The 13,824-nt window shown below is 36.7% G+C and overlaps 1 protein-coding gene across 1 annotated transcript in view; it reads left to right on the top strand.

Moving 5' to 3' along the window:
* The window catches only part of LOC136176627 (disintegrin and metalloproteinase domain-containing protein 2), a 112,728-nt gene that overhangs the window by 12,326 nt on the left and 86,578 nt on the right, over window positions 1-13,824 (top strand). The window contains exons 5-6 of the mRNA XM_065947068.1: window positions 7,299-7,375; window positions 10,917-11,085. Coding sequence (XP_065803140.1) covers window positions 7,299-7,375; window positions 10,917-11,085 — 246 coding nt within the window. The remainder of the gene's footprint in view (window positions 1-7,298; window positions 7,376-10,916; window positions 11,086-13,824) is intronic.

Below are 13,824 nucleotides of genomic sequence, written 5' to 3'. Positions count from 1 at the left end.
ACTTAGCACACACCAATACCTGTTTGATTTTTTGTTTGCAATCCTGATTTCTATGTAGCAAATTATACCACTATGTTGAAGTGAAAGTATTTTTATAGACTAGGCTCTTAACAGGGAAAATAATAAATATGGTGAGTTCTTTAAATTTTGCCCAACAGAGTAGGCAAATACATGTGAATCATCTCTGGAGTTCTATATACAAATGTATAGATAATGCATACTGTCTAGAAGTCTTATGATGTATACACTTATGCATATATACATATATAACAGACATACTGTGTGGCATTTTGTGTATGTGTGCGTGTGAGTGTGGTGAAGGAGAGGGTGTGCATGCTCAATCATGTCCAACTCTTTGTGACCCTATGGACTAGCCCGCCAGGCTCCTCTGTCCATGGGATTCTCCAGGCAAGAATACAGGAGTGGGTTGTCATTTTGGTCTCCAGGGATCAAACCCACATTTTCTATGTCTCCTGCACTGGCAGGCATATTTTTACCACTGAGCTACCTGGAAAACCTCGAGAGGGAGAGAGACAGAGCTAAAAAAAACAAACAAACAAACAATAATATGCACGTGGCCACAATGTCCCACACCTACTTTCTAATGTGATTCTATATACCTAACACCTAACTCTATTTCCTCCCTCTCCAGGAGATAGTCATGAAAAACAAATGTGTAATTAAAAAGACAAATCAAAGACTGTTTTAGTAATAACTTGAGTGTAGCAAGTTACTGAATGCTGGCCTCAAACGCCATGTTGGCAACGTATGTTTGCCAAAGCTTCAAGCCCACCTTCAGTGTAGGAAAACTCAGGAGAGTTTATTAAATTAGGTTAGAAGCCTATAAATCTGTTTTTCATGAATTCCACAAATGATTTTCATCCCTAAAATCTTGCTAATTAAAGGCTTATCTACAAGAAACCAGTTCAACCTATCAGACACAGAATTTGTTCCCTGATCATTTCAGTTCAGTTCCTCAGTCATGTCCCACTCTTTGTGACCCCATGGACTGCAGCATTCCAGGCTTCCCTGTCCATCACCAACTCCCAGAGCTTACTCAAACTCGTGTCCATCAAGTCAGTGATGCCATCCAACCATCTCATTCTCTGACATCCTTTTCTCCTCCTGCCTTCAATATTTCCCAGCATCAAGGTCTTTTCCAATGAGTCAGTTCTTTGCATCAGGTGGCCAAAGTATTGGTGTTTCAGCTTCAGCATCAGTCCTTTCAATGAATATTCAGGACTAATTTCCTTTAGAATGGACTGGTTTGATCTTTTTGCAGTCCAAGGGACTCTCAAGAGTCTTCTCCAATACCACAATTCAAAAGCATCAATTCTTCAGCACTCAGCTTTCTTTATAGTCCAACTCTCACATCCACACATGACTACTGGAAAAACCATAGCTTTGGCTAGACAGACCTTTGTCAGCAAAATAATGTCTCTGTTTTTTAATATGCTGTCTAGGTTGGTCATCACAGGATTGTTCCCCATGTCTGCAGCTTACTTTATGATCTCTTCAGGACAGAGAGATACTCATGCTGGTTAAAATGTAAAATTACAAGATGGCATAACAATCTGAAATATGTATGCATGTAAAAATAGATGTCAAGTTATAGGAGGCAGAAATGGACAGAAATGAAAAAAGAAATAATTAAATTATTATTATTGAAGATTTAGACTTTTCTCTCTATGGTGCCAGTGATAAAGAATCCACTTGCCAATGCAGGAGACCCAAGAGATGAGGCTTCGATCCCTGAGTCAGGAAGATCCCTGAAGTAGGAAATGCCAATCTGCTCCAGTAGTCTTACCTGGAGAATCCCCTGGACAGAGGAGCCTGGCAGGCTGCAGTTCATAGAGCCACAAAGAGTCAGACACAACTGAATGCACATGCCCACACAGACACACACACTCTCTCTCAATAATCAATAGATGAAATAGGAAGAAACTCAGCAAATATGATGATGACTTGAGCAGAACTATCAGTCAACTTGACCAAATCAGAATTTGTAGGAGGCACACACAGCAGCAACATTCTTACTGTGGCTAAGTTTGTACACATTCATCTTGAGTGCTAGTAGAAGACTGAGCAAGGTATGGTAAAGGAAAACACTGCAGAAAAATGGCAATGAAAAAACATGAAAAAGCTGGGAAAGGAAACTGTATAAAAATAATAAACTTCTGAGTACTCTATCAACATGGTATTCTCTGTGACCTAAAATGATTTATTTATTGATTTCCAGCTTTTCCAATCAACTTATGTATAAGGTTGATATAATGTACTGATAATTTTGAAGAATTAGACATGTTATCAGTCTGGACAATATAAATCACATTTGCAGGAAAGTAGTCGAATCCTGGAGGAAAGGAAGAGATATTTTGTCTTGATTGTATAAAGAATGATTTGTGCAGATGAAGCTGTATATGAACCCACAGTCAAAAAATACAAATACGGTGATAAGTCAATGAAGTATCTAAAAATTGTAAGAAACTGTTAGTCTATGTCTAAAGAAATCACTCAAAACTTTGCACATAGAAAGTTTGATATAGAGAATTATAAACTGTAACAGGGATTAGAGTAAAAAAGAAGTAAAGAGAACTTTAAAGGTCATAGGAATATCAGATTCAAGAAGCAGTTGGCAGCCCTAGGATGGGTTAAAGAAGCCTGTTTCTTTACCCCAGAGTTGGGATTGCTGAAAGTGGCATGACCATGCATCTTCGAATAGCAGAAGTCACTGTGGTGCTGTTCCAAATGATGTTGCTGTGAAATTTCTCTTCAGAACCATCCGGGGAAAATCTGCCCTTTGGGTAGCCAGGAGAGCTACTCACGAGCTGTCTCACCAAACTCATTTCACTGAGGAAGGAGAGGAGCCTGGACGGATGGAAACTACTGGCTGAAGAGTGTTAGTGACCACCAGTCACTGAAGCATCCTGGCTTTGCCACAACTATGCTCTCTGTAGGAGCCTACCAAGCTAGCACCCTGGAACCAGACAGCAGAGCTGTCTTCCCATGCTCACCAGCACCCGTTACTAGCAAAGCTTGATCCGTAGCAAAGGAAAAAATAATTGAGGGGCCCGTATTCATTTGCACAAAGCAGGCGAAAGGTTAATTTGAAACTGAATTTCAAATCATTAATAATCAACAGAGCCTTACAACTTAGATTATTCAGTTTCCATATGCACGCATTTAAAAAAAAAAAAGTTTTTTGTTTTTTGTTTTTTTGGCTGTGCTGAGTCTTTGTTACTGTGCATTCTTTTCCCTAGTTGTGGCGAGTGAGGGCTACTCTTCGTGGTGGTGTGCAGGCTTCTCACTACTGCAGCTTCTCTTGTGGAGCACAGCCTCTAGGGCGCAGGCTCAATAGTTGTGGCACACAAGCTTAGTTCCTTCGTGGCATGTGGGATCTTCCCATACCAGGGACTGAACACGCCTCTCCTGAATTGGCAGGCAGAAGACTCTTTACCACTGAGCCACCAGGAAAGCCCCCCATATGTGCTCTTTTATACACATTTGAACTCTGAAAAAACAAGAGAGTCACCAATTTCTAGTTAACAACATTCAACCAACCTTTTCACAATTAAAGCGATTTTCATTCTTTCACAAATTGATGAGACACACAATTACGTGTCATTGCATCCATTGGTAGCAATATTAAACTCTCCACAAATTCAGTCACAGTCCCGCTGAATACTGTGTTAACATGAGGCTAAATTAACTTGTAAAGTTAACCTCCAACCACTTGTATGTAAGCTGATGATAGAAGTGGGGGGGGGGGGGGAGAAGAAAATGGTTGGTACATGCAAATAAAGATACATAGGCATGTGACAAGCCAAAAGAACATATGCAAAGCTACTAGAGTCTTCGCCTCTGTGATCAGTTATGATTGCTGTGTATGACTTCTTTTTCCCACCACCTGCTCTGCATTTCCATTGCTCTCAACCGGACCTACCTAAGCTTCTTATGAATGTTTACCTAGCAGAATAACACAAATCTTCATTCCCAAACCTTCTGCATCCTTAATCATATCTTATTTTGGTTACTGTTATAGTCAAGTGGATTGAAGACATAGCACTTTTTAAGAAACAATTTTCCCTACTGTGTTCAGAGTCAGAACCTCCAGCCACTGTGTTAGCCTGCTCATTTTTACAGTGGCAGAAGTAGCTCAAAATCACCAGGTAGAAGTTTCATCATCCATAGGAGTAGAATCATTATTGTGTCTCTAGGTGAACAAATTCCCCACTGGTGGATGGGAGCGAAAAGTTACTATGGTAGAAAGCAAAAAAGCTACAAAATAGTTATTAGGTATAATGTTGGGAAGGTGAGACTCCCATTTCAACACCTTATATCTGGACAAATGTATTGAGGCTCTCAGTGAAACTTGCCATATACTGGTCTCTGATGCAAAGAGAACCCCAGCCTTTCAGAGTAATGTCTCCCAACTACCAGGGTAAAAGAGTGTTCAGTAAGCTAGTCTACCTTTAAATTAGATCAGCCACTTCCAGATGATAGAATGTAGATATGTACATAAACCAGTGGTGGTGGTGGTGGTTTAGTTACTAAGTCATGTCTGACTCTTGTGACACCATGGACTGTACTGGTCAAGCATCTCTATCCATGGGATTCCCCAGGCAAAAATACTGGAGTGAGTGACCATTTCCTTCTCCAGGGGATCTTCCTGACCCAGGGATCAAACTCAGGTCTCTAGCTTTGCAGGCAGATTCTTTACTGACTGAGCTTTGAGGAAAGCCCACATAAACCAATGGCTGCACTTAATTCACTGAGAAAAAAGTTTCTGTATCAGACACAGATTCTGTGTAGAATCCACGACAGTGGATAAGGCTCTCTGTGAGTTCACGAGTGCTGATGCTAGAAGAAGCACCATGGACAGAGAAGGTAGCTTGTGCTTTTCTATCTGGACATGGAACAACAGACTGGTTCCAAATAGGAAAAGGAGCACATCAAGGCTATATATTGTTCCCCTGCTTATTTAACTCATATGCAGAGTACATCATGAGAAATGATGGACTGGAGGAAGCAAAAGCTGGAATCAAGATTCCCAGGAGAAATATCAATAACCTCAGATATGCAGATGACATCACCCTTATGGCAGAAACTGAAGAACTAAAAAGCCTCTTGATGAAAGTGAAAGAGGAGAGTGAAAAAGTTGACTTAAAGCTCAACGTTCAGAAAACTAATATCATGGCCTCCAGTTCCATCACTTCACGGCAAATAGATGGGGAAACAGTGAAAACAGTAACTGACTTGATTTTTTTTTGGGCTCCAAAATCACTGCAGATGGTGATTGCAGCCATGAAATTAAAAGACACTTACTCCTTGGAAGGAAAGTTATGACCAACGTAGACAGCATATTAAAAAGCAGAGACATTACTTTGCCAACAAAGGTCTGTCTAGTCAAGGCTATGGTTTTTCTAGTAGTCATGTATGGATGTGAGAGTTGGACTGTGAAGAAAGCTGAGCACCGAAGAATTGATGCTTTTGAACTGTGGTGTTGGGGAAGACTCTTGGCGGTCCCTTGGACTGCAAGGAAATCCAACATGTCCATCCAAAAGGAGATCTGTCCTGGGTGTTCACTGGAAGAACTGATGTTGAAGCTGAAACTCCAATACTTTGGCCACATGATACAAAGACCTGACTCATTGGAAAAAACCCTGATGCTGGGAAAGATTGAGTGCAGGAGGAGAAGGGAACAACAGAGGATGAGATGGTTGGATGGCATCACTGACTCAATAGACATAGGTTGGATGGACTCCAGGAGTTGGTGATGGGCAAGGAGGCCTGGCGTGCTGCAGTTCATGCGGTCGCAAAGAGTCAGACGCAACTGAGCGACTGAACTGAACTGATGCAATTTTAGATTTATATTACCTTAATTCCAGTGAGACATAGAGACATTTTTCCTATAAAACTGTTTATTTCCCTCCCTTCTGTGGTATTATTGTTGTACATATTACATTTATTAATGTACAAGCCCAACAGTTCACTGTTACATTTACTTCACTATCTGCAGTCCTTTTCTTAATCTAGTACTTCTTTGTTTCCACTCACCTTCTATATGCTGTTATTGGCAAATATATTCTATTTCTTTGACCCAGTAATACACTATGTACATTTTATGGTTTAGTCACTAAGTGGTGTCTGACTCTTGTGACCCCATGGACTATAGCTGCCAGGCTCCTCTGTCCATGAATTTCCCAAGCAAGAATACTGGGGTGGATTGCCCTTTCCTTCTCCAGGGGATCTTCCTGACTCAGAGATCAAACCTGGGTCTCCTGCATTGTAGGCAATGTCCTGCAATTCAGGCAAATTCTTTACCAACTGAACCATCAGGGAAGCATATATACATATTACTTTACTCTATTGATTTTTAAATCAGTTAAGAGAATGAAAGGGAAAATATGCCTTTATACTATGCTTTTTCAATTACATAATAACCTTCTTGAGCTCTCTTTGAAATTTTATGTGGATTTGAATTACTATCTGAGATCACTTACTTTCAACCTGAAAAATTTCCTTAAGTATTCCATGTAAGGCCAGGCAAGTAATAACAAATTCTCAAAGTTTCTGTTCATATCGAAAAAATGTATTTTATTTTATTTTTAAACATTGCCTTGCTTGATATAGAACCCTTGAGTAATTTTTTTTTTCTTTAAGTACATTATGTTAGCCCTCTACTTCCTAACATTTGTAGCTTCTACAGAGAAGTCTATGCAAATATCACTGGAGTTCTCTTTTAAGGTAATTAGTTTTCTCATGCTGCTTTCAAGATTTGATTCTTTGATTTTTAATGTTTTTGCTGATGCGTCTGTTTATGGATCTTTTTGTGTTTAAACTCATTGAGCTTTCTAAATGTGTGAATTAATTTTTCAGTAAATTTGGGAGTTTATAATCCAGTGTAATTTGCTCTGTCATTATAATGAAGTAATTTTTAATTTGATAAATTTGGAAGTTTTTGGATTTATTTATATTTTTATCTCTACCTTGAAAAAATAAGTCAGAAGAATTTGAAAAAATAAGTTTTTGATGATTTTTGCCTTGATCTTAATGATAGGAGCTATCATGTTTAATTTATAATAGAAAAGATCATGGAAGTGTACTTATTCTCAGAAACTTGTAGGCACAATTTTGGAAAACTGAGGTTAAATGTTCATCTAATAATATTGTATATCTGTCTTGGAAATAGTGTTTGATGCATACACTATATGTATATATGTTTTAAATATTTGAGAATAGTGCATTTAACATGAAGTATTCTGATAGAAGTGCATATGTTTTTCTTTATTTTTCAGAACTTTTGCTACTACCAAGGGTATATTGAAGGTTATCCAAATTCTATGGCGATCATTAGCACATGTACTGGACTCAGGTGGTGATATATAATTTTATGGTTGCAAAATGGAATTTTTAGGAAATAATTTTCAAATTTAGAAATTATATTCAAAAGTTTTATTTTTATTTTTAATTAATTTTTATTGAAGTACAGTTGATTTACAAAGTTATGTTAGATTCTACTGTATAGCAAAGTGAGTCAGGTGCCTCTGTGTGTGTGTGTGTGTGTGTGTATGTATATATTTATACACATGTATTCCTATATATATATCCAATCTTCTTTAGATTATTCTCCCATATAGAATATTACAGAGTATTGAGAAACGTTTCTTGTGCTATTCAGAAGGCTCTTGTTTGTTATTTATTTTATACATAGTAATGTATATATGTCAATTCACATTTACCAATTTATCCCTCCCTCCACCCACCCCCGCTGGTAACCCTACGTTTGCTTTCTACATCTGTGACTCTATTTCTGTTTTGTAAATATGCTCATTTGTAACATTTTTTTTAATTCCACATATAAGTGGTATCAGATGATATTTATCTTTCTCTGACCAACTTCAATCAGTATGACAATCTCTAGGTCCATCCATGTTGCTACAAATGGCATTTTGTACAAATGCCATGTTGCTACAAAAAGCCTTTTATGGCTTTTATGGCCTTTATATCCTTCTTATCTACATCTTTCAATGTAGACATGTAGCACATCTTCTTTATTCATTCCTCTGTTGGTAGACATTTAGGTTGCTTCCATGTGCTGGCTGTTATAAATAGTGCTGCAGTGAATATTGGGGCACATGTATCTTTTCAAATTATGCTTTTCTCCAGATATATATCCAAGGGTCAGATTGCTATGTCATATGGTAGCTCTATTTTAGTTTTTTAAGGAGCTACCATACTGTTCTCCATTGTGGCTGTACCGATTTATAATTTGACCAACAGTGTAGGAGGGTTCCCTTTTCTCCACACCCTCACCAGCATTATTTATTTGTACACTTTTTAATTATGGCCATCCTAAATAATGTGAAGTGGTTCCTCATTGTAATTTTGATTTGCATTTCTCTAGTAATTAGTGATATTAAGCATTTTCTCATGTGCCATATGTATATCATCTTTGGGAAAATGTCTGTTTAGATCTTCCACCCCTGTTTTTGATTAGTTTGTTGTGTTTTTTGATATTGAGTTGCATGCACTGTTTATATATTTAAAAGATTGATCCCTTGCAAATATTTTGTCCTATTTCATGGGCTTATATTTTTGTTTTGTTGATGGTTTCTTTTCCTGTGCAAAATTTTTTAGTTATATTACGTTGCATTTATTTTTGGTTTTATTTTCATTACTCTGAGATGTGGATCAAAAAAGATCTTGCAGCAATTTATGTCAGAAAGTGTTTTGCCTGTGTTTTCCTCTAAGAGTGTTATAGAATCCAGTTTTATGTTCAGGTCTTCAATTCATTTTGAGTTTATTTTTGGGAATGGTATTAAAGAATGCTCTAATTTTATTCTTTTACATATAGCTGTCTGGATTTCTTTTCCCCAGCACCACTTATTGAAGATTGTCTTTTCTCCATTGTATATCTTGCCTCCTTTTCATAGATTAGGTGACCATAGGTCATAGGTTTAGCTCTGAAATTTCTATCCAGTTTCAATATTTCTATTATTGTGCCGATGCCATACTGTTTTAATGAATGTCACTTTGTACTATACTCTGAAGTCGGGTAGCCTGATTCCTCCTGCTCGTTTTCTTTCTCAAGATTGTTTTGACCATTCAAGGTCTTTTGTGTTTTCGTACAAATTTTTAAATTTTTTTGGTTCTAATTCTCTGAAAAATGCCACTGGGAGTTTGATATTGATTGAATTTAGTCTGTAGATTACTTTGGATAGTATAGTCATTTTGACAATATTGATTCTTCAAATCTGAGAACATGGTATATCTTTACATCTGTTTGTGTCATCTTTGCTTTCTCTTATCAGTATCTTAGAGCTTTCTGAGTATACAGGTCTTTTGCCTCCTTAGATAGGTTTATTGCTAGTTACTTGTTTCTTTTTGATATGATGGTAAGTAGATTGTTTCATTAATTTCTCTTTTGGATCTTGTATTGTTAATGTATAGAAATGCAAGAGATTTTAGTGTGTTAATTTTGTATCCTACAACTTTACCAAGTTCATTAATGAGCTCTAGTAGTTTTCTGGTGGTATCTTTAGGATTTTCTGTGTATAGTACCATTAATCTGCAAACAGGACAATTTTGCTTCTTTTCCAATTTGTATTCCTTTTATTTCTTCTTCTTCTCTGACTGCCCTGGCTAGGACTTCCAAAACTGTGTTGAATAAAAGTGGTGAGAGTGGATATCCTTGTCTTGTTCCTGATTTTAGAGGAAATGCTTTCAGTTTTTCACTGTTGAGAATGATGTTTGCTGTGGGTTTGTCATATATGGCCTGTATTATGTTGAAGTATGTTCCCTCTATGTTCACTTTTTGGAGTGCTTTTATCATAAATAGGTGCTGAGTTTTGTCAAAACTTTTTCTGTATGTGTTGAAATGATCATATGACTTTTCCTCTTGAGTTTGTTAATGTGATATATCACAGTGATCAATTTATATATGTTGAGGAATCCTTCCATCTCTGTGATAAATCCCATTTGCTCATGGTGTATGATTATTTTAATGTGTTGTTGGATTCTGTTTGCTAATATTTTATTAAAGATTTCTGCATCCATGTTCATCTGTTATATTGGCCTTTAGTATTCTTTATTTGTGACATCATTGTCTGGGTTTGGTATCATGGTGGTGATGACCTCATAGAATGAGCTTGGGAGTGTTCCTTCTTCTGCAATTTTTTTGAATGATTTGGGAAGAATAGGTGTTAACTCTTCTCTAAATGCTTGAAATAATTCACCTGCTAAGTTTTCTGTCCCTGGCCTTTTGTTTGGAAGTTTTAATCACAGTTTCAATTTCAGTATTTGTCATTATCCTGTTCATATTTTCCATTTCTTTCTGGTTCACTCTTAGAAGCTTGTATCCTCAGAATTTGTCCACTTCTTCTAAGTTGTCCATTTTAGGGCATATAGTTGTTTGTAGCAACTTGTAGTGTCAGTTATAACTTCTTTTTCATTTCTAATTGTATTGATTTGAGTCTTCTTCTTTTTTTCTTGATGAGTCTGGCTAAAGGTTTATTAATTTTGCTTATCCTCTCAATGAATCAACTTTTAGTTTCATTGACCTTTGCTAAGTTTTAAAGTGAGTCACGGCTTATCATGGGAAACTGTCATTAGAAAAGCATGGTATGAAAACTCTTGCCATGTCTCCTACTTCCCTCCTGAACTAAGGGTTTTTTTAGTATATGTGGAAACCTTATAGTATTAATTATAGCTAGATAAATGCCAATAGCATTACTACTACTCATTCCACTCAGTAAATTTGTGAATTCTTGGTGATGTTTTCCTATTTAACCATCCAAGGTTAAGACTGAAAATATCTACACACTATTAAAAAACTGTTTAATTTTAATTGACTTTAAGAAAAATGAATTATTTTATTTATTCCCCCCCCCCTTTTTTTTTTTTGGAATTTGTAGGGGCTTACTACAGTTTGAAAATGTAAGTTATGGAATTGAGCCCTTGGAGCCTTCAATTGGTTTTGAACATATGGTTTATCAAGTAAAACCTAGGGATTCAAGTGCTTCTGTATATACTGAAAAAGAAATTGAGCCAAGAGAAAAGCCCTATAAGATACAAAATGTAGAGGTGAGTCATCAGTTGAGTAAACTATGTGGTTATTACTATGCAGCCATATAAACAATGTATTTTTATGATAAACCAGTTGCTTGCAAATTATTGAGAGAGAGCAAGACATACCAGACACTTCATAGCTTGTATTGTAAGTCTCAAAACTAGTCACTCAGTTTTCCAGAACTCCAAGCTGGCATTTTCTACCATTAGTGGCATCCAGATCTTTGTTGTCTGCAGATGCACTCCTTTCTCCATATCTATTATGTCTGAATTTTGATAAAATAAGCATGAGTGACATTCACATAAATACTGAAGACACCTATCTAGGATCCTGAGAAGAATCACAAGTGTCTTTTATGGCAACTGCCTTAGGGTAGGCCATTATACTTTCCTTATATCCTTATCCAAAGATGAAGAGACTTCTTCAATCAACAAAGAAGACTCACCAGAGTTTAGAAGATTAATGACCCCAGCTTCATCAGAGTTTCTCGTACACCCACATTCCAATTTTTAGGATCTTACTTCTTTCAGCAGACACCCCGTGAGGGTAGAAGTTCAGCCTGTATTGTAGTCCATTCACTCACAAATTGAGATTCTGTGTTTGGTTTTCAACAATCTCAGCTCCACAGCTGCAATAGTTAAAAAGGTGTCTTCCATGACAGATATTTCTCTAGAAAAGCAGAACCAACAAGTTGTGTGTGTGTGTGTCTGCATGTATGTATACACATATGTACATATATTTGATATAAATATACACAGAAAGAATGAGAAGATTTAAAGTAGACTGCAGACCAGCAGGCTGAAAACCATGAAAAAGTTGTGTTCAAGTCTAAAGACAGCCAGTTGGAAGGAATTTTTTTTAACTTTTTATTTTGTATTGGAGTATAGCTGATTAAGGGGCTTCCCTGGTGGCTTAGAGAGTAAAGCATCTTCCTGCAATGCAGGAGATCCAGGTTCAATCCCTGGGTCAGGAAGATCCCCTGGAAAAGGAAATGGCAACCCACTCTAGTACTCTTGCCTCGAAAATTCCATGGACAGAGGAGCCTGGTCGGCTACAGTCCATGAGGTCACAAAGAGTCGGACGCAACTGAGCGACGACTTGTTTATAGCTGATTAATATATTGTGATAATTTCAGATGGACAAGCAACAGGACTCAGCCATACTTATGTATGTTACCATTCTCCCCAAAATTAACTATCACACCAGATTTACAAAATTTATTTCATATTTCCTCTAAAAGTTTTATTCTTTAATCTCTTACATTTCAATATATGATCCAACTTGGTTTAATTTTTTATAAAAAGGGAGGAAGGGCTCTAACTTCATCATTTTTCATGTGCATATCTAGTTTTCCCAACACCATTTGTTGAAGAGACTCATCTTTTATTCACTGAATTTCCATGGCCTGGACCTTTGATTTCAAAATCAGTTGACTAAAGATTTAGGGATTATTTCTGCACATGCAATAGTATTCCATTGATCTTTATGTCTATTCTTATGCCAGAGTCACTTTTTTTTACTGAGATATTTTTGAAATAAGTTCTGAAATTAGTAAGTGTACATCCTTCAGTAGTGTTGTTTTTCAAGATTGTTTTGACTATTCTTGATGCTGTCAATTTCCAAATAAATGTTAGCATTCACTTATTTTCATTTCCCAAAAATGAAGGCTGAGATTGTGTTGATTCTGTGTTGTTTCAGTCCACTATCATGGAGTAAATGTTAATGGTGAAATAACATAAAAACTCCCTGGAATTTTCAACTCACTTTACTCTCTGATAACAATCTCCCGCCTCTCTCTATGTATCACCTTCTCTCTCTCTTCTTTATACACTCATATTCTAGATAATGATATTTCCTGTGTTGTATTCAGTTTCTCAGTCATGTCCAACTTTTTGCGACCCCGGTAACTGTAACCTGCCAAGCTCCTCCGTGGGATTTTCCAGGCAAGACCAGTGGAGTGGGTTGCCATTTCCTTCTCCAGTATTTCCTGTGTTAAGTCTCAAGGTTTTTTGTCTTATATATTATCTTGTATATTTTTTCATGTCTTTTATCTAATGTAATTTATAGATCTCCCACTCTCATTCCATTTTTTTCTTAGTTATTGAGCTTATGTAGCACATGATAATTGCCCAAGTTAAACAAAATACACAAAACACACATGAGCTATTTACCTACTTAAATGTTTTTCTGTCTGTCTGTCATCTATCAACATCTTCATGTCCGTTCTCCTTGAATATTCTTACCAGTGATCTTTGGCATCTTCTAATTTTAACTCTTTACTCCAACTATATTGCAATTGGATTACTTAGCAGTGCTCTCTAGTCTTCTTCCCTAGATTCAGTTCTTTAGTGTTTACTTGACCAAAGCAAAATTTCAGGTAATTGGAGTCAACCTCATATAACACGTATCCAAGAAATTGGTTTTCTTTACTGACTACTTTCTTTTACTAAATAAAATGACTTTTGAAGTCTTCTGAAATCTTAGCACCTACCCACCTTTCCAATGCACACATTTCTTGGCATTCGTTTAGGCACCTTTGTCTTAAATTTTTAATTGTTTTGCTAAGACAGACTATGTATCTTTTCTGTTGAAAGTTTCTTGTCCAGCAAATAAATGAATAAAATATTATCAATTAAATATCATCAGTCCTTATCTCAAAGATGAAAATGAATAAGGATTACTTCAGGAAATGTAAGTCAGCCAACCCTTATGCTGGGCATCCCCGCCTACCAATGCAAGTGATGCAGGAGACA

The sequence above is a fragment of the Muntiacus reevesi genome, chromosome 10, assembly GCF_963930625.1.
Source record: "Muntiacus reevesi chromosome 10, mMunRee1.1, whole genome shotgun sequence".
Classification (NCBI taxonomy): domain Eukaryota; kingdom Metazoa; phylum Chordata; class Mammalia; order Artiodactyla; family Cervidae; genus Muntiacus; species Muntiacus reevesi.
This window is presented reverse-complemented; position numbering and strand designations above follow the sequence as displayed.